A 25,731-nucleotide genomic window follows, 5' to 3' on the forward strand; every position below is an offset into this window, starting at 1 on the left:
ATGCGTTGCTTGGCAGCGAAGAGCACGTGGGTAACCGGAAGTTGATGCGTCAGAAAGCATATTCGCGAGACAATCCAAGGGTCTTTCCGCAGTTTGGATGACATGTCTGTGACGCTGATGGCAGAAAGGGGAAGGTCAAGGGCTGATATTTTCGTATCAGATTTCACGGGTAATCGTGAAAGCGCATCTGCGTGAGTGCTTTTGCCCCGATCGGTAGACAACGCGTATATCAAATTCCTGGAGGCGTAGTGCCCAACGCCCGAGGCGACCAGAAGGATCTTTCAGTGAAGCCAACCAACAGAGTATGGGATGGTCAGTTACCACATCAAAAGTTTGGCCGTACAAATAGGGGCGAAACTTGTTTAACGCCTACATAATTGCCAGGCACTCTTTTTCCATAGCAGAATAGTTGGCTTCTGCCTCAGTGAGGGCACGGCTGGCATAGGCGACCACATACTTCGTAAAACTTGGTTTGCGTTGCGCGAGTACTGCACCAAGGCCGACGCCACTTGCATCCGTGTGTACTTCGGTCGGCGTAAGTGACGCAGTACGGGTGATGAGGTAAGGAGTTGGCGCAGTGTTGCGAAGGATTCGTCACAAGCTGCTGTCCAATTCGAAAGATTTGCAGGGCCAGCAAGGAGTTTGGTGAGTTTGGTGAGTGGGGAACTCGCAAGGCACTGACTAGTGGGACCATCTCTCTCTGAGTGCGAAGCGCGAGTGTGTGCACGACGGTGTTCGTTCTTCCTAGCACCGCTTGGGGAAAGTCAAACGAACGCCTGAATTCGTGCAACAGGGTAACAAGCTGCTCTCGTTGAGCCGGGGCTAGATGGCTGTCAATAGAACAGTGAAATGCATAGGACAACACGCTGTTCGAGGCAAAGTGAGGAACCAACGCGTTCAGCTCCATATTCGGCTTGGTGTCGAAGAAATCGGCGGGCACGATAGTACCTCCCTCGATAAGCTGAATGTGGCCGAGCGTTTCGTTGCGGTGCAAACTGAGGAGGCACGAGTTCGGATTGGAAATAAATATTCCGGTAGTGTCTTGACAAAGCGCAGGAACGGCAAATGGCAGAAATGTGTGGTGGCGGCTACCTAAGATGTCAGATGGCGTGAATAGGACGGTAGCGTCAGAAAGTGAAGTGCAGCAGGCAGGGACAAACTGGGCGCTGAAAGGGGGAAGGTCTATGTCCGTCGCGACGACAAGGTTAGCCACACTAGATACGGCTGCATTGACAGAAGGCGCACCACGAAACGGTAATAGCTCCACTTCGGCCCGAGCGCAGCCCACGACGGTGTGATGACGTGATAAGAAATCCCATCCTAGGATAACATCATGGGAACATGAACCCAACACGTGAAATTCAATGATGTACAACACATCTCGAATAACCACTTTTGCCGTACATACCGCGATGGGCTCGGTTGGGCGCTCGCAGTGCTAAGAGAAACTACGGGAGAAAGCATCGTCACTCTAAGAAGAGAGCGGCAAAGTCTTTGACTCATCACAGGTATCGCGGCACCGGTATCGATGAGTGCAAGTGTTCGTACACCTTCGACGATTACATCGATAAGATTGGCGGGAGATAGGCGAGGACTTAAACGATTAGACGATGACGCAGCTCGTGCCTCCGGAGCTATGGCAGTTAGTTTTCCGTCTCAATGGAAGTGGGTCGTCGACGCATAGGTGACACAGAACGACGACTGGTTGAAGGGGAAGGCGAGTGGGAAGTAGAACGTCGAGAAGCGGAGGTTCGGGTGCCGGAAGCAGCTTGCGCATCGCGTTCGTGAACTACAGGTGGCACGTGAGGCGCGTGGTATGGAGGCCAAAACGAGTAGTCAGGGTATCTTGGTGTATTAACTGCGAAGCGCCGACGACATAGACGTGCAACGAGACCTGGAATCCCGCAAAAGTAACATATCGGCCGGTTGTCAGCAGTGCGCCAAGGATTTCCAGCGTGCTGCTGTGTAGCTGGAAACAGCGTGGTGGAAGGTCGCACAGGTTGTGGCGTATACAATGGCAAACGAGGCGGAGGCATTGCCGCGACGGCCGCATTAGTCAGTGGCGCGGCAACATGTGTTGGTGGAGAGGCAGACGTAGGTAATGGCAACGCCTCGGAGACCTGCTCCTGAATAGCCTGTCTGATTGTCGGCGTAAGGCAGTTCGTTGGTGCTTCCGTGGTCGGCAGATACGAGAGACACGAAAGCTGTCGTGTGACCTCTTCGCGTACATATTCTTTTGTCTGCTCCAGCAGGGTGCTGTCACCACCGACGGCCAGGGCAGCGAGAGAGTTGTCTGCTGTCGTCGACCTCCGAACTGATGCACGTTTCTTGAGAATCTCTTCCAAGCTCTGGCACAAGGTCACAAGTTCGGATACAGTACTTGGGCCCTTTGCCAGCAACATTTGAAAAGCATCATCGTCTATTCCTTTCAAGATATGCCTGATCTTGTCTTGTTCGGTCATCTCAGGGTTAAAGCGTCGGCATAAATCGATAATATCTTCAATATAGCTAGTGAAGTTTTCCCCCTGCCTTTGTGCTCGTCCGCGTAGGCGCTGTTCAGCATGCAGCTTGCGCACTGCGGGGCGATCCAACACAGCTGCAAGGGTGGTCTTGAAAGCAGCCCGAGTGGTAAATTCCATACGGTGGTTTGTGAACCACAGGCTAGCGACGCCTTTGAGATAAAATGGGACGTACTCCGATTTCGAGGGGTCGTCCCACTTGTTGGCGGCGCTCACCTTTTCAAACAGCTGCAACCAGTCTTCCACATCTTGGTCCTCAGTGCCGCTGAAGAAGGGGAGATCCCGTTGGCGCAGGGTGGTAGGTACGATGACCAGTTGAGATTGGGCCGAGCTTTGCAGGGTGGTGCCTTGCTCGGTTGTCTGATCAGGCATTGCTGATGCAGTGGGCAGCTTCCAGCTTCGAAGTTCCAGGTTTGCGTACCCAGCACCTCCACGACTTTGCAATGGAGTTTAATAGCGACGCCAAGTAGTACGCAGGCAGCCGGTACAGACGGAAATGCTTGAGCTGTCCAGCGTCTACAGCTCGTGCACATACTCGCGCTTCGCACTCAGAGAGAGATGGTCCCACTAGTCAGTGCCTTGCGAATTCCCAACTACAATTTTATGATATTTTTGTTGCTCTACAACATATAATTTTTGGTAAGAGCATTTCATTGTGCAAAGTTTGGTATGCTGCGATGCTCGCTGGGGTACTTTACAAACTGGCAAAAACGATCTTCCCAAGACATATAAAAAACAACCATGTTTGCGCTATAATGAAAGAGTAAAAGGCAAAACTTTTTTGCGGACGTGCAGGAAAGGTTCACACCGTCCCCAATAGACCAGCTGCTGACATGGTTGCCTAAAAGCTTAAAATACAGTTAAACCTGGATATAATGAAATTGATAAAATCCCAGAAAAATTCGTTATAAAGAGGATTTCATTATATGCAGATTTAGTACAGAAATTCGGAAAATAAACGCAGAAACAAAACAAAAGGGGGACTGAGGGCAGAGCTAATCCAAAACACTTACTTTAGAGTAAAAACAAACTGCGTTATTATGGTGATAGTAACTATATGGACACTCTCAGCGGGTTTTTGCCATCGCCGCCATGTTCCTTAACAAGTCCACATTGGTAACATGGCCCCGCGCATAGTAACTTTCACGAGCGGTTAAAAGCGCAAGAGCGCTCGCAGAGAACAAATGAGTCGGCCCATCCATCGCCTGGAAAGTGCATAAAATAACATCTCCCGTGTGTTAAAACTGCAGTCGAATGTTCAAAGTAAACCAACCGTCTTGAACAAGCGTGAAACAACGTGGGGAGGAGGGGGGACGGGGGGATCACTTGAGTAGTAATAATAAACTTCGATTTTAAGGGTGGTCGCAATCACTGGCGCGTTTGCTATCTCGGCGAGTATCAGTGCGGTTTCTACGCAAAGGGATGGTGTGAAAAGAGCACTTCACCCTGGAGCGGCTGTACTTGTTCACAACAGCGTTTTGTAGGAGTTCTGCGATATCAGATCCAAAGGAGTTGGCTGCCTGCTTTACTTCTTATAACATCATAATTTCTTTTTTTTGCTATTGCGTTCATTGCATTGCATTGCATTCAACGGCCATCGTGTCGCCAGAACTAATCGACTAATTCCAAAAGGTACCAGCCCATAAACTCGCGGCGCGGCGAAAGACGGAAGCGCATGACAAGTAGACCTCCAAAGATATGTCGTCACCGTGGTCTCGGCCAGTTTCCATCAGCCCCTAATCTGACGACCCTTAGGTGGTAACGACACGGTTTTTCAAAATAAAGTAAAGTCACAATTTCGCGGCAAGGGCGAAGCAATGATGACTTGGAATGTAACGTTGAGAACGGCAAGCAGATTGAAGCATGCAGCGCGCTACTCAAGCACAAATGACGTGCGAAAACAACACACACAGGATGAGAGCGAAGAACGTTTATCGCTCGACACTTAATGCGCTGTTTAAACGAAAACAAAAATGACGCACGAAATGTAATCACAGGTATAGATATAAGTGCGAACTAACAAATATCCCAGTTGTTACTTCGCTGTGTTTGAAAAGAGCACTCTTTTTGCAAACGGCGCCTGTCTATCGAGCAAAGTAAGCTTTGTGCGCCTTGCAACTAAACCCAATCGTTATGGCCAAGGTCGAAGGCGCGCGATTCTCCCCACAAGCATCACCCCACTCTCCCCCGCCTCCGCGGGGCAAAGTACGCGTGGGTGACAAGCGCGCGCCGGCGCATCGTGACAAGCTGAGCGCCCAGCGCGGGCAGCTTTTTTTTTTAGTTTTCATATATATAGATACTTATACAGTGAATGACGGCTGCGTGCCAGTAAAAAACCAGCCGAGACTGTCCATATATTTGCTATGTCGCAATTAAAAAAAAAGCAAGGCTGAACGTCGTCGGGGCGCCACACCACGTGCGTGTAGTGAAACTATGCACACGCACATGGCATAGAAAATGAAGAGCAAACGACACGTACACAGACACCACGAAAAACTGTTCATTTAATTTTACTTTTTTTTATTTCGGTTTAAAGCGTAGGGGGGAGGGAGGCATACTTGCGCGTACGTGCGCCCGCGGCGATGAGAGTGGCGGGTGGCGGCAACGCGGGCTCGTGGTGTGCAGGCCCGCATACCTGCATCGCGCTCAGCAGCACGCAATAACGAGCGCTCGCTCTCACCTAGTGCGCCGTGCGCGCCGTTCGTCGGTGGCGGGGCAGCCGCAGAATATGCATGCTTGTACCAAAATGACAAAATGCGGAGCAAAATTCCTAGATTGTCCGTAGGGAAAATTCGTTGTATCAAGGTTGTCTCCTGCTGTTACTTTGTTACATAGAGGTCGCAATTACATGTGCTTCTATGGAGCAATGGCGGAAAACAGAAAAACTTCGTTATATAGAGGAATTCCTTATATGAGAGGTTCGTTACAAGCAGGTTTAACTGTATTCTGGATGCAATTAAAGCATTGAAAGTGCTAGGACACAAGTACGCTTCACCAACTTCAGTGAATGTTGAGCGTTCGTTTTCGAATAAAAGCAAATACTGACTGAAACAAGCACAATTCAAGCCCAAAAACCTTGAGATGAGGCTGGTTTGTCACTGTTTTCATAGAACTTCCCACAATGTCAAATTACCGCAGCTTTCACCTAAATCTGTTCAAATGTTTATGCTTCTTGTTAATTCTTTTCGTGCAAAAAAAAAAAATTAGCTTTCCCAAAGCATAGAATTTGCCTGCTATGTTTGTTAGAATTTGAATACCGTATTTACTCGATTCTACTGCGCCCTCGATTGTAACGCGCACCCATTTTTTTTTTGCTGGCCCGCACGATCACACCACTCGAAAAAACGATTCCTTTCGGGATTGTCTTTCATTTAAATATGAGGTACGGGCGAAGCTTGTGCCCATCTGACGTGTAACAGAGCATTGCCGCCACTGTAGTTTTACCGTGGACTGATGTCAGCACGCGAACTTGCTTCGCCCCCTTCTTCTCGACAGTTGTGGTGCCAGGCATGTCGAAGTAAAGAGGCATCTGATCGGCATTCCAGATTTGCCCAAGCAGGTAGCCGTTGTTGCGCCGCAAGTTTAGGACGAACCTCTGAAAACTGTAAAGCTTTTCATCGTACTTCTCCGCAAAAGTTTTCGCATATGCATGTTCCCCTTCGGAGAGAAGAGCCTTTCCTCTTCATATAGTTAATTAGCCAGCACCTTCTCGCTTTAAACTGGCTCCGCATTAGACTTTTTTCTAAGACTAATTGCATAGCCCGCACTTGGAGCAGTTCTGTCGTCACGGGCCGCTGTGCCGCTCGCTCCTCAAGCACATACTCGCGGAACAGCTCTTCAATTTGCGGAAACCGACCCTGCTGTGGTTCACTGAAGCCTTTGCGTGAAGCTTTGCTGTTGACAATCTTCTGCTTTTGTTTCCGCCGGTCCTGCACGCACGTTTCGGGAACGACCGCGATGCGGCCCGATTTCCGTCCGTTTCTGCACACGCGATGACTTTCCTTTTAAAAGCGGCATCGTGGTGCACTGGAGTTTTTGGAGTCGGCCCTTCCACGTCGTCGATGCTAATGCACTACTAAATGAGGAACTCCTCAGCACACGTACGAAGTGCCGCACATGGTAAACACATAGGCAGAAATAGCCGACGCACCATGCCGACGCACGTAGGGGGCGGCCATTTTGGATTTGCGATGGCAATAGATTGACCCTAATTTTTTGTTCGTACTCGATTCTAATGCGCATGCGATTTATGAACTCGCTTAACCGGAAAAAAGGTGCGCGTTAGATTCGAGTAATTACGGTATTTGTCCTGAACATGCTACTGAAGTAATTATGAATTGTGTCAATATATGCCTGAATGATAGTTTTAATGCCTACTTATGCCTAAATAGCAGTTTTTAGAGCCTACTAAAGGCGCCTAAAACATTCTTTTTTCGTGCCTTAAGTTCAGGTCTCTAGTCATAACTATCAGCAAACAACACAACAGAATATAAACAAGGTCCTCCACACAAGGTTTAGCTACACACATGCTCCTTTATCAAGAAATAAAGGCACTAATACATACAAATAAATGAAAACGAAAAAGGCAAGTTTCAGGCACTTACAATGAACCTTAGTCTTGGTGAGGTTGTAGTCAGCACGTAGGGACCGCACTTTGTGCACAAGGTCCTGCATGAAGTTCACCTCCTTCTCCAAGCACTCATACCTCGCTGGAAACTGCTCAAGAAAGAAAAGATAGCATGTATGAATGAAAAAATCTCTTCAAGATATGAAATTACTGAAAATATCAATGAAAGGAAAGGAAGGTGCTTCAGTCTATAAAATGTTACTGTTTCATGCAACGCTACAAAATGTCAATACAGTTGAAACCCTTTATGAGAGACACTGATGTCAAATACCAATAAATATAAGAGACACCGGTGTGAGCCCACCACAGTGGTCTAGTAGCTAAAGCACTCGGCTGCTGACTCGCAGGTTGCGGGATCGAATCCCGACCGCAGCAGCCGCATTTTCGATGGAGGCGAAAATGCTTGAGGCCAGTGTGCTTAGACTTAGGTGCACGCTAAAGAACCCCAGGTGGTCGAAATTTCCGGAGCCTTCCACTACGGCGTCTCTCTTAATCATATGGTGGTTTTGGGACGTTCAACCCCAATTATTAAGAGACAATGGTGTGCCTGCGCTTCAATAGAGATTGCTCAAAAAATGAGAACACAGCACAATGCTTATAAGAAACACCTCATACAAGAGACAAGCAGTGCTCCCCAATGAACGTCTCTTATAAAGGGATTCGACTATAGTTTAGGGCTTGTCAACCAGCTTTTCAAACATGCCACTGCTTGTTAGACGACATGCCTATGGCTTTTTCTTTATCTACTCCTCAAGGAATTCAAGGTGTTTAGCTGCTTCTCCTTCCAGCAAGCAATAATGACACTCTACAGCAGTCAACTTTCTCTTTTTCCCCCTCATGTCCATACATAGTGAGTGCGCATGAATCTATCGAAATAAAATGGATATTTCCCACTCACAAACCATTGCATTTTTTTCCTATCTGTTATGTTCCTCACTCTTCAGTTAAGTATGAATACAGTATAATGTCAATAATACACATTTCTCTGGGCATGTTAAATTTTTTGCATAATGCAAAAATTGTATCAACAATCACTAATTGTAGCCACAGCCGCAGTTCGAGAAATATATATTTATGACGATTCCTTCTAGTTCAAAACATCCCTTCAGTACTTTCTGAGCCACTGTAGGCTGAATGCTATGGAGCAGGTCGGAATGAAATGTGTATAAGTGGGTACTTGTTCTATCACCCACATTTCCAGAGTGAGCACTTACATGCTCCAGCGAGCACTGTTCTTTTATTACACTGGTTTCCGCCAGAATCATGACACATGCACATTGCTGATGTAACATTCACAATGCCTTCAACACCTTGAACAACATTTGACTCGTCGCTTAATTAATATATGGTATTCAAGGACTTTTTTAAAAATGCTAATACCCTGAAATTCGATCAAGTCAACTGCGACTCTATCACTGAGACTAAATTGCAAAAAAAGCACAAATATAAATTTTTATGCCTATGACAAGCATGTAGTGCTCTGAGAACATGGTCCAGGTAAATGCAACAACACAGACTGAAAATAGAAAAAATGCAGTTTGCAGCTGCAGTTTGTGAAAATGTAAAATGGTATTTGGTCAACACACTACGTATCTGCCAAGTTCAAGGTTCAAGAATTCAAGTTCAAGAACTTTTTTGCACCAAAAAAAAAGCACCAACAACAGAGTTCCAGTCTTATATTAGCTTGGAGCAGCCGAACACACGAGAGTAGGGTTTTCCACTAAGGTGAGAGTCTTCCTGGGACACACGTGAACAGATGGAACGGCACAACTGGCTGATGCAAAAAGCACGGGTCAGAGCTTTGCTCACTACTATATTCTTTTGACAGGAACGCCACAACGCACCTGGCCTTTTTTTTCTTTACGTACCGTATTTACTCGCGTAATCCTCGCACTCGCATAATTCTCCCACCCCCCACATCGCCCAAAAAAAAATCCAATTTCTTTTTATCCTCGAGTAATTATCGCACCCCCAAAAATCGCCGCCATAATGTCGTCTGCTCGTTCCAGCCACTCATGATGATAGCGTGCGCTATCTGGCACCATCTCTTAAGCATCAAGCGTACTATTGCATGCAGATTCAATCCAATTCAAGCCAAGTAGAAGTGGCCAGTGCGCATTGCCGCGTGTTTTGTATGCTATGTCGGTAATCTTGGCACATTATCGGGTGATACTGAAGCTACACGGCTGCTTCATGTGATAGATTATGCACTAAACGACGGCAACAGGGCCGCCGGTAGGCCCTTTGGAGTCTACGACTTTTGTGTTCGCTACTGGTGACGGCAGCTGAAAGCCACCAAGACGCGTTGGGCCTGCCGTGTGTCTAAAACTGCGATTGATGGAAAACTTTATTTCTTCAGAAGGAAACTGCGACGATTCTGTTAAATAGCCATCAGCCCGATACTGACGTACTACGCTTACCTTTTGAGGGCTCCTGTTGAGCGACAAACGTTATTGCTATGCCCGCAACGCCCACAAGCTTTGCATATGGTATTCTAATTCTCGAATATTTGCTTCTACTTTTTGTGTCTCAAATAAATCTTGCCTTGTGTTGAACCTCTGCTTTTATTGTTGAGGTAAGTTCTAATTAGTACTTCTTAAAGCTTGCTTAAGTTTCTGGCGTGAGAATCCCAATTTGCGGCCACTTCGTTTTTTTTTTCGCTCTGTACGTTTTCGTGGAAAGTTTTACCCGCGTAATTCTCACACTCCCCAACTTTGCATCAGTTTTCCGGCAAAAAAAGTGCGAGGATTATGCGAGTAAATACGGTATTTACTTCCTTTAAACCTTCGGAACTCGCAGATCGCTATCGCGCCGCCGCGACCCGGATGTTGTGCGCGGTGATTGCAGCAAATGGTAGTTCCTTTTTTAATCCCCGTGCGCTTGACTGCGCACGTGCCTTCAAAACTAAGTTGTTTAATGCCATCTACGATCGCATCTGTTGCGGTTTTGTCAGCAGGGTTTGCGGAAAGCAGCGTTGCTTTGACTGGTTGAGTGTTGCACGCATGCACACTTTCGGGGTTCTGTCAGTTACGTCGTCGCCATACATAATCGTGTCAAGAATGACCACGGTTTCGTCCACAGTGGTTGTGGCAACGACAATCACATGCGCTGTAGAAGACAGTGTGTTCACCCGTTGTACGCGTACTTCTGAAGCTGAGAACATTGCTCTCGGCCTTCATTCGAGGGTCTTCGTACTAAAGTTCGTGTCAGCCACTGCAATTCGAAAATGTGTTCGGAACATTCAAATTTAGGCCCAATGAACATTGTGAAATTCGACTGGAAATTTTCACGAATTAGTATCTGCCACTGTTTTGCATTACCGAGATTTTACTGTACGTTTAGATGAACGCCTCTTAAATTAACTTATAACGAAATGGGGTAAGTTCGAAAAGCCTGGAGCGGAATGAGCTGCTTTTTTGTTAATGCGGCCAGACCCCGCACAGAAATTTTGATTTCCGTGAGATTTTCATTGCAACCGTACAAACGGAAGAAACGGTCGAAATCCGGGAGTCTCCCAGCCAATCCGGGAGACCTTGGCAGGTATGCAACTACAGTCGAACCCCGCTACAACGAAACTGATGGGGCGCGGAAAAAATTTCGTTGAAGCGAAAATTTCATTGCAGTGAAATCGAAAAAAATATAGTTAATCTGAGCTAGCAAAACAAATGAACGTTTATTCTCAAAATTCAAAAAATGTCTGCTGCTTGCTATTCTTTCCCAGCAGCGTCCCGACGTCATTCTCACCCATGCATAGAGAGGCCACGGTAAAAAGCACGTAGAAACAACACCTAAAACCGCTTTCGTGAACGAACCAAACAGTTGCATTAACACGTTAATATCAGCAGCTGTCCGCTGTCAAAAGTATCCGACAACGCTGAGATGAAGGCAGGGTATCGTGGAGTGGCGACTTTTGCATTATTCTATGCCATTCTTATCATCTATCACTCGCAGCAAGCTGACTCTGTAGATAATGCAGACGAACAGTCGCTCTGATTAGTTACCACACTGGCCAAGCGCGAACATAATGATAAGCATCGTAATCGGAAAAGACATCGTTCCGCGGTTGCACCCAGCGACTGACCTTCACCTTCAGATCGTCTCAAAAATAAGCCAGTGGCAAAAGCAGGGCAGTCTCATTGCCATCGCTATCAAGCAATGGCGGCGCCCATGCTTGCTGAACAGTGGCGGTTTCTGGTGGTGCCAATGCGTGTTTTAGACTTCGTTGACGCATTTTCAGGCTGTGAAAATGCACCGAAATGTTAAGGATTGGGTTTAGTGCATAGCAATAAGTATCTCAGCCTAAAATTGCATCGTAAAATTTCGTTGAAGTGAGATGATCGAAGAAAAAGTGTTCGTTGTGGCGACAATACTTATGCATTGATTCCTATGAACTGCTCACAGGGAAGTGTGAATTTTTCATTGTAGCGAAAATTTCATTAAAGTGGCATTCTTGTAGTGGAGTTTGACTGTATGCATCAAATTAACCCTTGGCTCATGGAAGTTTCAGAAAAATCTCAAACAAGCTTCAAAATGAAAACCATTAACAGTAAAAATTATAAATTTCTACAAATTTATTCTCTGAGTAGCTAGGGAATGAGATGGCACAATGCACAGGACCAACAACCAACTGCAGCCTTTGTTTTCTGGCTGCATAATTGGGCTTTCAGAGAACATAGCAGTTTCTTCAATGGAAAACAACTTCTGAAGGCTGTCAGGAACTGTCGGGAAGAGTTGTATCTATACTGCAATACCATGGCGATTGCTTTGCCGAAGGAACCTAACTTGCAGTGAGGCAAAAGGCAGCATAGAAATTTGTACTGGTATGCATTATACTCTACCAGTCCAGGTAGGCACGTGAAAAGCTTGGATTAATTGACAAACACAACAGAAAAAGAATAACCAGCATAACGCAAGATGTTTCTGGACACAGGAGCTATGAACTGTCACTCAAGTCTTTATATCAGAGCTTTATAAACTTGCCCTGCTGTCAAAAATGTGAATGTTCACGAAAAAACACACAGCAAGGTGGTCCTATGGGTTTAAACAGACATATTCTTGATCGCTCCATACTGTGTAATGCATCATGCACTTGCCTCGTCCACTTCAGGGTAGGCGTCAACACAGATGCTGGGTGCAAGGTCAGTACGAGGTCTGCGTGGAAGTCGCTGGTACAGCTCTTCTGTCAAGAAAGGCATGAATGGGTGCAAGAGCCGCAGGCCTGCATGCAGGCAGGTCACCAAAACTTCGGATGAAAGACGCTTGGTCTCTGCATCATTCCCTTGAAACACTGGCTTCAGAGATTCCTGCACATGTAAAGCTATAGATAAGCACAACAACACTTACTACAACAGCCTCGGGGTCTTATGTGTCCTACACTAGACTCTCAATCAACAGAAAAATACTTAAATGAAACAACTGCCTCTAGCATGACTGGTTTAATGTTTGAATTTTGCACCCCTGTTCACTCAGCAAACAGAACTCCTATTAAACAAAATACATTTCACGGGTTTCTTCCAGTTCTGTTAAACGAGGGTCTACTGAAAACACTTTTATCAAGCATCTAGACGATGTTTCTTAACTAGAGAATGCTCCTGTACGCATCCCTCCCCACACTTTTTTTGTGTATGTGTGTGTGTGGGGGGGGGGGGGGTACAATCGCATCAAAAAATGGTTGCAGCAGGCGGATGCAGGTCGAGACATCGGCAAGTAAGACTTCAACAGCCACCCCAACCCTAAATAATTGAAGTGTGACAATATTCTAACTTTCGAATATTTTTCGAATAGTGTTTGCTATTTGATTCGCACAGGAATTTGGATTGTTTGAAGCATTCAAAGTTCCCTACTGGCAGTAGCTCCTTCAAATTTTCCACATGCTTCACATCACACTGTGATACTGTGGCAAAGCTGCCTTTAGAGCTCCACTACCGCCTTAAACAGACTGACTCGCGAAAGCGCTAGTTCGAACCCACACAGCAAAGCTGTAGGCTTTGTTGAACCTGGATATAAAAAAATTGATAAATCCCCCAAAAAATTCGTTATAAGGAGGATTTCGTTACATGCAGGTTGGGTACGGAAATTCAGAAAATAAAAGCGCAAATTAAACAAAAAGGGGACTAAAGGCAAAGCTAACCTAAAACACTTATTTTACATTAAAAAACTGCATTATTATTGCGACAGCAGTTATATGGACACCCTTGACAAGTTTTTGTCGACGCCACCATGTTCCGTAACAAATGCAAATTGATAACATACCTCCACACATCGTAACTTTCATGAGCGGGTAAAAGCCTGCGAGCGCTGCTGAAGCAGAGATCAAATGAATCGGCCCATCTCTATCACCTGGAAAGTGCATAAGATAACGTCTCCTGTGTGTTAGAACTGCCGTCCAATGCTCAGACAGAAAGTAAACCACCTGTCTTGAACAAGCATGAAACAACGTGGAGAGGGGGGGAGTCGCTCGAGTAGCAATAATGAAATTGAATTTTAAGGGCGGTCGCAACCGCTGGCGCCCTTGCTATCTCAGCAGGTATCAGTGTGGTTTCAGCGCGAAACAACTGTGTGAAAAAAGCACTTCTCCCTGGAGCAGCTGTATTTGCTCAAACCGGGGTTTTGTAGGAGTTCCACGATATCGGAACAAAAGAGTTGGCTGACTGCCTTATTTCTTATAACCTAACAATTTCTTGCTATTGCGTTCAGTGCATTTTATACAACGCGCCGTCGTGCTGCTAGAACTAATTGGCTCATCGCGAAAGCTACCAGCCAGCGAACTCACGGCGTCGCAAAAAAACAGAAGCGCGCAACGAGTCGACCTGCGAAGATTCGTCATCACTGTGGTCTCAGAAAGTTTCCATCAGCGCCTAATCTGACATCCCCTCGGTGGTGACGACACGGTTGTCCAAAATTAAGAAAAGCCACAGTTTTGCCGCAAGGGTAAAGCAATGAATGTGATAGCAACCACTTGGAATGTAAAGCTGAAAACAGCACGCAGATCGAAACGTGCAGTGCGCTGCTCACCCACAAATGACGCACAAAAACAACATACATAGGACGAGAGCAAACTAACAGCGTTTACCGCTTGACACTGGGAAGGTCCCTCCAACACTATTGCACCCACCATGTTTTATTGATGGATTGTGTAGACTAAAGTACAGACTAATGCAGCAAAAACGGCAGTGATAATGACACGCAGTCTGAACTTATTCAACTTGGAAAATTCAAAATACACGAAGAAAAATGCTGACCCTCAACTCGATTCTCGCGGGGTCACTTGACGACATTTCACTCGCCCACGACGTCGCAAGGCTGCCCCAAAGCAATAACCTGGAAGTGCCTAAGTAGGGGAGCTCGCAACCCATTGTTGCCAGCTTTTTTTTTTTTTTTTTTTTCAAAGGAATGTTGACCTTGTTGTCACAGCAACAAACGTGTTGCCTGACACCTGGCTTGCCAGAGCGTGAGCAGGAGCTACTGTGTCTTAGTGAGGTATTTTCTGCTGCTTTTTACAACATTCTGTGTCACGAGCTCCTTCCTTTTATTACGAGAAAAGAACATGTAGAATGACTAGGGCAGTGAAGTCGACTCTTCGCGCATTGTTCAGTAAGCGGCCCAACTAGCAACAATCATGCACTGCACCCCTTCCACAGCGCACATGCAGAGACAGCTCGCCAACTCCCAAAAGCAAGAAGAGGGAAGAAAGAAAGAGAAATCTTCTGTATGGACATCCGACCCGCACAAGCCAAACACCCAGTGGCGAAATGGCAGCAGCATCTCTGTCGTGCTTTGTAGCCGCAGTGATATTTTTGTTGTTGTCATATATATATATAGACGTGTATACATATATATAGACGTGTATACATATACGGTGAGTGATGACGGCGGCGACGGCAATAAACCAGCCGAGACTGTTCATATCGTGATAAAAAAAGCAAAGCTGATAGTCGTCGTTGGCCACACCATGCGCGTGCAGTAAAACTAGGCATGAACGCACGGTGTCGCAAACGAAGAGCAACAACACAGACACAGATACCGTGGAAAACTATTCGGTAAAGCGCCTTCGACATGCAGCTCGGCCTCACATATGTGACGCTAACTAAAAGCATGGCACTGCCAACCAATGCGCAAAAGTAGTTTTTTTTTATTATTGGAGGGGGAGGGGGGGGGGGAAGGGGGCACACCCGCGCATGCGCCCGCGGCGGCGAGAATGGCGGCAACACCGGCTCGTGGGGTGTAAGCCCGCCTGCCCGCCTCACGCTCACTCACGCGCAATAATGAGCGCTCGTTTTTCGCTTGGTGCGCTGTGCACCGCCACTTTGCGCTTTGTCGTCGGCGGGGCAGCTGCGAGATGCATGCTCGTACCAAAATGCGATGCGAAATTCCTAGATTGTACATGAGGAAAATTCGTTATATCAAGGTTGTCTCCCGCTGTTACTTTGTTACATAGAGGTCGGAAATACATGTGCTTGTACGGAGCAACGGCAAGGAATAAAAAAACTTCGTTATATAAAAGAATTCATTATATGGAGCTTTGCTATAAGCAGGTGTAACTGTAATGCCATTTTGACCAAAAAGTTTTTAAAAATTACAACATGACTTTCAGCATCCGAAATTGATGATGTGTGGTGCTTTATGGCGCAAGGGCCAATTGATGGCCAAAGAGTGCCATTTCAGTGACTAGAGATGTGGACAATGTTATGGTGCGTGGCTGTATACGGGCCTTAAAATTCCTCGTGCTAACGCAGGTAAAAACGTAAGTATTAAAATCATGACAGTGGCATGATATGTATAGTAAGAATGGGGGACAAAAGGTTTTGATAATAAAAATCGTAACAATAAAACTGTGGTGATAATTAGCATTAGCACAAAATCCTCTTGAACACCCTTGTATACAAAGGTCAGGAGCCATGTGCTGTGTTTTTTGTGATAACCGCAGCAGCGACCTCTCTTCAGAGGTCGTGCTACAAGTTTCCTGGGTAAAACACTTGAAAATCTTGCACCTGTTTTAAAAATGACAGTAATGACTCAAGTTTGAAAAGTGGTTCTCTACCAATAAACATTGCAGGGTGGAATGGTATTTGTGGTTGATAGCGTAATGGGATGAATTGTTTTCTAAGGATGTCTAATTCCTTACATTCAATTGAAATGTGAAGCACCGTTAACGCTTCACCATATCTCTCACACAATGGTGGATCGTCACCAGACAAAAGGTGTGAGTGTGTCGTGTATGTGTGTCCTATCCTGAGCCGTGTTAGTGTAACTTGTGTACGGCGTAGTAACTTAGATACTGCCGGCCACTGACCAAGTTGCAGCTTAGTAACATGCAGTTTGTTTCGTGTGTGCGTATACCATGTGCGCTGCCAAAAAGCCCTCAAGTTTTGTTTGAGGAGAGGTTTCAGGTCGAGTGCAGGGATCGCCACTGTTGTATTGGCATTGGTTGGCTTGGCAGATGCAGCCAGGTAGTCCGCCAATTCATTCCCTTCTATCTCGCAGTGTCATGGCACCCAGCACACTAACGACATGCTGTTTGAGCGAGTAAACTGTGCATAGGAGTGAGTAAAAAGATACAAGAACGATATTTTTGTGTTTTTTCAGGGTTTTGAGTACTTTTACCACGCTTAGGAAATCTGTGTATATTACTGCACTTAGTAGTTTTGTTTGTTTATTGTGTTCAACGGCCGCAAGTATTGCATGAGCTTCTGCAGTAAAGATGCTTGTGTTAGGATGAAGAGTACCGGTATCTGAAAAAAATGGGCCGACCGCAGCGTACGAGACAAAAGTGTTCGTCTTTGAGGCATCGGTGTAGAATTCGGGACAACTGTATTTGTGTTGGAGTTCATGAAAGTAGGTGTGGATGTGTGCAACGGGTGCATGCTTTGTGACTTCCGCAAAAGATATGTCACAGCCTAAAAGCTGCCACTGCCACGGTGGCAGATATGCAGAAGGAGCCATCAAACAGTGTTCTAGAAGTGGCACATCGGTTTCCTCAGCGAGGCCTCTCACACGAAGTGAGTAGGGCTGCCTCAACGAAGGACGGCTGCGGAACAGGGCGCAAAATAAGACCGATCATTGCTTGTGAAATGAGAGGGGTGTTCCTTGTCTGCGTTCACCTTGAGGTAGTACAAAAGATGTGTAACATCTCTGTAAGTAAAGTGACCATTCATTTGATTCCACATACAGGCTTTCTACAGGGCTGGTGCGGAAAACACCCGTAGAAAGGCAAATGCCCAAATGGCGCACGGGGTCCAGCATCTTCAAAGCACTTTGAGTCGCAGACTGATAAACAACGGCCCTATAGTCTAAGCGGGTGCGAATGAGGCTTCTATACAAATTCATGAGACATTGCCTGTCACTAGCCCACGTAGTACGTGACAACACTTTAAGAACATTCATGGCTTTTACACATTTTGTTTTTAAATACTTGATGTGCGGTATGAAGGTCAACTTGTTGTCCAAGATTAGGCCTAAAAATTTGTGCTCGGATTTGACAGGCAGACGTTGCCGTTCAGTCAAATGTCAGGTTCTGAGTGCATGCCTCTCTTTCGGGAGAACAAGACACGCGTTCTTTTTTGTGGGTTCAGTCGGAATCTGTTTTCCTCTGCCCATTTGAAGACCTTGTTTAAACCTAGGTGAACCTGCCGCTCACATATTTCCAGGTTGCATGACTTGAAGCCAAGCTGAACGTTGTAGACATATGTACAATAAATAGAACATATTGCGGGGGATATTACGGAGCCTTCGACCCCACCGGACTGGAGGTCGGGGGGACCTCTTTAGTTTGTGTGGTGCCCTGGCTGCTGCCAGGGTTCACAGGGGCCTTTGGTGGGGCTGTATTCAGGGAAGGTGGCGCAGCCGAGGCTGCTCCCCCCGTGGAGGCTTGTGGCGTTTGCCTCGGCACGCTATGCGTGGTCCAAGGCATTGCCGAAAACCGAAGTGGTGCTGACCCCCCTCGCACCATTTTGGCATACAATGTGTTCCCAGCAAAATGCGGGGAAACGCACTGCCGCGCTTCGCGGAAGCTTACGTTCAATTTAAACTTTCTGGTTATTATTTCTTTTTCCCTTTTCCAGGCCACGCATGACCTGGAATATGCGGGATGGTCACCTTCATAGTTTACGCGGTGGACTTGTAACTTACAGTCATCATCAGCGGTATGACCTGTGGTGGCGCATTTCGCGCAGGTAAGCTGTCCTCGGCAGCTGTCCTCGGCAGCTCTGGGAGCCGTGCCCGAACCTCTGACACTTAAAACAGCGCCGCGGGTTGGGTATGTGTGGTCTGACTGGCAGTTTAAGATTACCTGTTGCTATTTCAGTGGGGAGAGTGCTAGATGCGAAAGTGAGTATGATGTGCTTCACTGGAGTTTCTTTCTTTTCTCTTCTTATTTTGATACGCTGCACTTGGATGACATTTTCGTCTTTTCAGCCTGTTAAAAGTTCCTCATCCGAGAGGTCCATCAGGTCTCCATCTGATACAACACCCTTCACGGTGTTCATGGTTCGATGCGGTGTGATTGTAATAGGCTGATCACCAAATGATGTAAGGTTATGCAGTCTCTGGTACTGTGCGTGGTCTTTTATTTCGAGTAGCAGGTCACCACTGGCAGTTTTTGTGGCTTTGTAGGCTGCGCCTAGCGTTTCTATAAGGCATTTGGACACAAGGAAAGGTGAAATGCTTCTAGCTTTCTTTTCCGTACTTTCACAGTGGATGATGAGGTATTTCGGGAAGTTATCTTCCTAGTTCGGTAGAAATTCAAAAACTGCATCGGTGCGCCACCTTTTGGAGGGGCGATCGGTTGTGAGAGGGCTAGGAGTTCCCATGAATTAGGTAGCTTATTCGGTGGCCATGCCAGCCACCCACCACGGAGGCCAATAAGGTGGCGCTGTGAGACGCAAAGGAGACGCAAGCGCCAGCTGTACATGGCCGCTATAACCTAATATTTCTACCCAAGGTTTGATATCTACACCAGATTAACCCTTGCCGCCGAGAATTGTGGAAGTAAATAGAAGTGAGGAGAGCACAGGAAAGATCAAAAGGAGTAGAAAAGATGAAGATGGAGAAAGAAAAAGAGACAGGAAGAAGCGACTGCCGATTTCCCCTTGGTGGGTCAGCCTAGGGGTGCCGTCTACGTGAAGCCGGGGCCAAAGGGGTGTGTTGCCTCTGCCGGGGGGCCTTAAAGGTCCAATCACCCAGGGTCGGCTCAGCCCCCAGGATCCCCTTTTCCCCGGACACGGCAAAGCCACGCACAGCTAGGCATGGGAGGGAGTCCTCCCCCGTTTGCTCGGGTCCGTGGTGGCAGTAAAGCTCGCATACTGCCCCATGGTGAAACGGAGCTTCAACAGACGATCACAAAGCACACCAAAAAAAAAACAGTCTCAGGAAAAAAAAAACATTGCTGCGGGATGAACACAGGTCGACCAACAGGCGGCCGCCGCTGTAACAGTGCGGTATGTCAAAACAAACATGGCGGCTGACGGAGCGAAGCTCTCCGTGGAGCGAAGCCACCGCATTTTTTTTCTTCTTTGCGTCAGTTATGAAGGTTGTGCGTACGTTACGCGCGTCAAAACAGTTTCTTCCATCTAAATAAGGAATGCTTTCATTTAAATCAGTAAATTTACGGCATTAGCATAGTGATGCCCGCTTTCAGATCACAGAAACAATGATAGGCGCATTCAGCTAGACTTGGAACATGACATGTTGATGCGGCAAGTTCAGGGTGCGATCATTACGCGGGGGGAAAAAAAAGTCGAATTCAGACGACAAAATTTAGGGGTGCGATCATTATGCGAGTGCGATCATTACGCGAGAAAATACGGTATGTCATTTCCCAAATTTTTCATTTTTAATGAAGATACGGGTTGACCTATAAATCAAAATTTCTTAGCAATTTCAACATATATATGAGGGTTGATTTAGTATATTTGCGTCTGACCCGATTTAAAAAAAATATTGAAAATCTCGGTATCATATTTCAGAAACTCGTTCTTAACGAAACCTACACAATAATCAACGACTGAGAATGAAGCTATGAAGCGACTGAGAATGAATCTTCACTGCAGTTAGCCTTGACGTGCAGTAAGAGCAATTTTTCTTCCACATACGTCCTTGTCTAGAAATAATGTAGCACTGCTATAATGTACAACTAACAGGTTATGGTTATAAGAGGGTACGGCGAGACAAAAGCAAAATACTTTGGTAGTCACGGCTCTCACCAGGTAAACGTCACATAGCTCATAAAGCCAGAAGTTGTAGATGGCGGTGGTGATCTGTGGGAAATCATAGAACTCGAAGCCTCGGTTGCACAACTCTGTGGCGGCGGACAATCGAGACAGGATCCATCTGTCCATAAGCGCATCTTCCTTGGGGGTCTAGAAGTCAAGAATGAAAGCAGGAAAAGGTTTGAGTGAGTGTTTCCATATTACTAGTGAACGCACACAAGAACACCAAAGACGGAAACAGAAAGATCATTAGACTTGAACTGATTTTTTATCGACATGCAAGACAATGTATAGCATTTCACTGCATACATGCAGTTGCCACGTCGCAGACAAAGTATTTTCAAAAGTAATTTCACTGCCACCTATCTTCGCTGCCCACACATGCGTGGCTTTTACTTGCACAGATACTAGTCCGATTCTTTTTTCGACAATGCGATGAATGGAGTGCTGACAGATGCGTCATCTGCCTTGAGAATTTCAAGAGCTTCTACTGTTTCTCTTTCTCTTGTTGCCCTCACGTGCATCACTGAATCGGCGTCATATACCGGAATACAACCTTCACACTTTTGCGGTGCATCGCCAAAGAATGCAAAAGTTTTATCCCGGCATACAACGGTCACCCTAGAAAGAAACAAAAAATCAAATTCCTATTGACAATGCCCGTGTAGGTCATAACACTAACACCATGCCATAGACCCTAATAAGAATAATGATAGTACAGCTTGACAGTGCTAAAAAGAAGGCACAGGCAGCAAATGCAGCGCACAATTCATTAAAATCATTCGGAAACTCGATCATTTCCATAAGGTTTCCAGATCGTCTCACTCAATATTCATAACTTGGTAATCAGCATGTACTTATGATGAAACATTTTCTGCTATTTATCAAACACACTAAGTACCTTTCTTGATGTGTCCACGGGAAATGACAGACTAACTTGATGCATTAATGCAACGCATTACTTATTGCACAACATATTTGCACACTGAGCTATGACAACTTTTGCAGAGCTTCTAGGCAACAGTGCTCAAATTCATTTAATATAGATACTAACCGGAGCAAGGGCCTCTGGCCTGAAGGCGTCACCAATGGACATGAGTGCAAACCGTGTGGCATTCCAGATCTTGTTGCAGAAGTGCCGGTAGCCTTCCACACGGTTGATGTCCATATTAATGTCCCGACCTGGGTTTTAATTGAGTCAGATGGAAGAAAAATCGTTTAAACACTGTAGCTTGTGTACAGCTTTAGTCCCAGAGCTTCAAATGTCATACACAGCTTATCTACAGGTCATGCAGAGCAATGCAGAGCTGTACATATGCAGGTAGATCAATATCATGGCCCTCGAGAAATCGCCTATGAATGTTTACAGAATAGTAGTTTCTGGAATGAAAACATTACGAAGTGAAAGATACCAACTAGTACAACACCTTGTTGGCCATCTTACTAAGAGGAGGGGGGTGAAACACAGAAGATATAGAAAGAGCTTTCGACAAAATCAAATTGATTGATTGATATGTGGGGTTTAACGTCCCAAAACCACTATATGATTATGAGAGATGCCGTAGTGGAGGGCTCCGGAAATTTAGACCACCTGGGGTTCTTTAACGTGCACCCAAATTTGAGCACATGGGCCTACAACATTTCCACCTCCATCGGAAATGCAGTCGCCGCAGCCGGCATTCCAACCCGCGCCCTGCGGGTCAGACAAAATCAAATACAGTAAGCTGACGAGTAAAGTAGCAAAAAGTTATAAAGCATACAGACCAAGAAAAATGAGTTAATCAGCTAAAATAAAGCAGGCAACAGCTTATGAGATAACCTCCCCAATGATTGCGTGGCTGCATGAAAAAATTTAATGTAAGAACTGAGATACTAAAATGAGCAAAAGTCTGAAAACAAATTTTCTGTGCAGTTACAGTGGAGAAGCGTTTACCTAGAATTTTCACAGGCAAATATCTGAACAATTAAACTTCGAACATAGCTTGGCTTCACATAATCTTTTGCCAAGTAAAAAAGTGACCTTTTAATACTTTGTACTTGTGCCAAAAAAACTTCCAAAAATATTTATTTTTTAAATATACACTAAAATATATTGCACTGCACTGTTCAGATAATCTTTCAATATTAACAAAATGCACGCTACTACGTTTCCTGACCTGGCTCCATCAAAGCATGCTAGTGCATAAGGAGATTCTAAAAGTACATAATTTAAGGCTAGTTGGTTTGAAGGGGTACATTCTTTTCATATTAAAATATTTACTAGACAAACTGCAATGACAGTGGTATGAGAATCTGATTTTAGGTTTCACGACAAGAGGGAGGTGCACGAATTGTTCCCGATTCACAACTTGAGGATTTTGTCACCTGGCAATAATGAGAGTGCAGGAAAGCTGACATTCCTGCTCATGTGGGAGAAAAGTCACTGCAGAACTCCGCATTACGGGTAGTGCTTAATTCTAATAATTTTCACATCTCTGCTTATTCATTTTTTTCCTTCTAGTTGTTTTACACCTACTTGTATTAGCCATTTTGGCACATTTTCTTTGCTATATATTTGTTGTTGACAAGCTCAGTGACAAAAAAAGAAAAGAAATAAAAATCAAGGTTTGTGCAGATGATGAGATGCACAAATTCCAGGACAAAGGAGAGGGTTTCACTGTGGCCACACTGTGCGGGAAGCCACAAAGTTCTCATCACTGCAAACGCTAATCTATGACCAGATGATAGAAAGTGCAGCTTTGGAACTCATTTTGGCCAAGACAAAAAAAGTGGCTACAGAATTATTGTTGCTTATTGTTAGTTAGTGGTCAAGCCGAGAACGTTTCCCCTGCATGCAGAAGCAAGCTGCAAGATGCACATAATTTCGCATTTGCCACAGCAAATAGTCTTAAAGTGAAAAGAAAGCCTAACAATGATCTAAACCTACCCTGGGACATGTAGGCACAGAGGGCAAAGCGCATAGCATCAGTGCCACACTCTGGGATGCCTCGTGGGTAGTCAGCTTTCTGGCCTTGCTTGGCACGCTCAATCTCAACTGGATCCAGGTTTGAGTTGTGAAGCTTCTGATTCAGGTCCTACGATGTGCCCATACACCGGCTTGTAAAGAACCACAGTAAAGGATAGAATAGGAACGTACACATACTTGTCACAAGAAACATAACCTTATGTGATTCAAACACCAGTTGTAAATTTTCAAAAACAGCACTTTAAAAACATGCTGCTCGTATAATGGCAAAAAAAAAAAATTGTAAACACCAATACAGCAGCATTGAAACAGAGAAGTACCAGACTGAATTCAGTGCTTCTGGTTGTGGCCTTTTCATACATGCCCACCTGTGAACTATAAAACTGTGAAAATCTTAACATGGAAAACAGGGCAGCAATAGCACACGTTTTTTCCAAGTAGCACACCTTCCATCAGGTACATACTGATGAAAGGTGTGTTGAATTTACTTTTAAACACAGCGCAAAAACAGCAGAAACTGACAACATTGTTTTGAAATTAATCACTACGATGCTGCTGATTTCTGGTGCTCCAGCTACAGCTGCAGCAGAAAAAGACTGGTGCAAGTTGCCAATGACCATAGCTGCAAAATCGTGACTAGCGTTTGAAAAGCCTCCCTACCTCGAGAGAAATGCCCCGGATTACATCGATGGGGTCAATAACATTGCCTAGTGACTTGCTCATCTTGTGACCATGGGCATCACGCACTATAGAGTGGAGTAGCACCTGCAGTGTAATAAATGAAAAAGATTCAGGGAAGGAAAAACTGCAGTGAAATAGGTCACCATATTTAATGGACTGCCATAAGACCACGATTGTTGAACGAGCGGCAACTGTTCAACCTGTTCCCCCATCAAAAAAATAAAACTCCGTGTGTAACACGAAGCCCTAAACATCATCATTGCGATCAGCAAATTCATTAGGTTCTATGGAGGTCAGGAAAGCATCGAAACTGCTGTTTTAATCATGAGTATGATCGAGATTCAACGCCTTGTTTAAAAGCATTCATCAAAGCAGTGCCTCTTCAATGTTTATAACTATTTCGCAATCATGCAAGTCTCGTAGTCTCGTAGGTCAGTTGGGGGAAGTGCACTTGGGGTGTGCAACGTGGTGCAACATTCAAAACTATATACAGTCGACGTCCAATTTCCCGGACCCTCAAGGGATCGTGAAAAAATGTTCGGAAAATCGGGCGGTCCAGAAAAATGAATGCATGTGAAAAGCACCTTTTTTTTGTAGGTATTTTTTGCTGACAGAAAGAACAAAATTCCCATTGCAATTCAGACAATGCATCGTTTAGATGGCTCTGAAAAGAACCGTTTATATTTTAAAAAATCCAACATGGCAGGCGCTATCTCATAGGTCAGCACTTGGGAGCAAAGAAGTCGCCTATTTTCTTTTGCATGGTGTTCCGCTTGCCCATAATCATGTCTGCCTCAATTTCAGTCGTCATATTGTCAGTGTACACCGATGACAGTGTCATCAGTGCTCGCGTCAACTCCGAGCTCGTTGGCTGTGTAGGAGATGGCTCTTCATTTTCAATGTTAAAGTCGTCGGAATGCCCCGTAACTTGACGATTGGTCAAGTCCACACATAGCTCGAGGTCTTAGTCAGCGTCAGCGAAGCCCTCAAAGGTTATCCCGGCTCGAATTGACAATGCGGCAGCGCGCAGATCGTCGAAGGCAACATCTGCGGATGGCAGTTCGTCACACACGCTGTCCATTTGGGGCGAGACGGCCATCTCGGCGTCGAGTGTGAAGCCCGCGTGGCGAAAACAGTTCTGCAGAGCCTCTTGCGTAAACGCCTTCCACGATTTCGCTAGCATGCCGACGGCAGATCTGAGGTCAACAGCGTAGCTTTTCTCATTGTCGGAGCAGAGCATCATGCAGCTGAGCACGCTTGATTTGTAATGATGCTTCAAGTTCCGGATCATGCCTTGGTCCATCGGCTGCAGGATTTCTGTGGTGTTCGGCGACAGAAATTCAATCTGTATATCCTTTAGGTCCTTGCTTGGCCATGCACTGCGCAGTTATCCACAAATAGCAGAACTCTTCCATTTTGCTGCTCGAACCTTCTGTCCAGTTTGCGCACATACGCTTTGAATAACTGCTGTGTTACCCACGCTTTCTTGTTAGCTTCATAGAAAACAGGTCACTGCCCCCTTGAAACACCTTGAATGCATCGACTTGCCTATTACTATAACGGAAGCTTCTCGTTGCCTGACATGTTGCTGCCAACGAGGACAGTGAGCTGCTCCTTGCTGTGCTTGCCGTCGTGGCAGGGGTCACCAGAAAATGCAAACGTTTTCTCTGGCAGTAGCTTGTAGAACAGTCCAGTTTCATCGCATCTGAAAATATCATTAGGTGGAAACTACTC

At 45.6% G+C, this 25,731-nt stretch overlaps 1 protein-coding gene across 1 annotated transcript in view; it reads right to left on the minus strand.

Annotated features, from left to right (window-relative positions):
- ValRS (Valyl-tRNA synthetase) overlaps positions 1-25,731 on the minus strand; it is a 139,201-nt gene that overhangs the window by 45,552 nt on the left and 67,918 nt on the right. Inside the window, exons 18-23 of the mRNA XM_037413243.2 lie at positions 23,977-24,081; positions 23,278-23,425; positions 21,406-21,533; positions 20,346-20,501; positions 12,240-12,449; positions 7,124-7,235 (exon numbers count right to left, since the gene is read on the minus strand). Coding sequence (XP_037269140.2) covers positions 7,124-7,235; positions 12,240-12,449; positions 20,346-20,501; positions 21,406-21,533; positions 23,278-23,425; positions 23,977-24,081 — 859 coding nt within the window. The remainder of the gene's footprint in view (positions 1-7,123; positions 7,236-12,239; positions 12,450-20,345; positions 20,502-21,405; positions 21,534-23,277; positions 23,426-23,976; positions 24,082-25,731) is intronic.

Source organism: Rhipicephalus microplus, chromosome X (assembly GCF_043290135.1).
Source record: "Rhipicephalus microplus isolate Deutch F79 chromosome X, USDA_Rmic, whole genome shotgun sequence".
In the NCBI taxonomy this organism is placed as follows: Eukaryota; Metazoa; Arthropoda; class Arachnida; order Ixodida; family Ixodidae; genus Rhipicephalus; species Rhipicephalus microplus.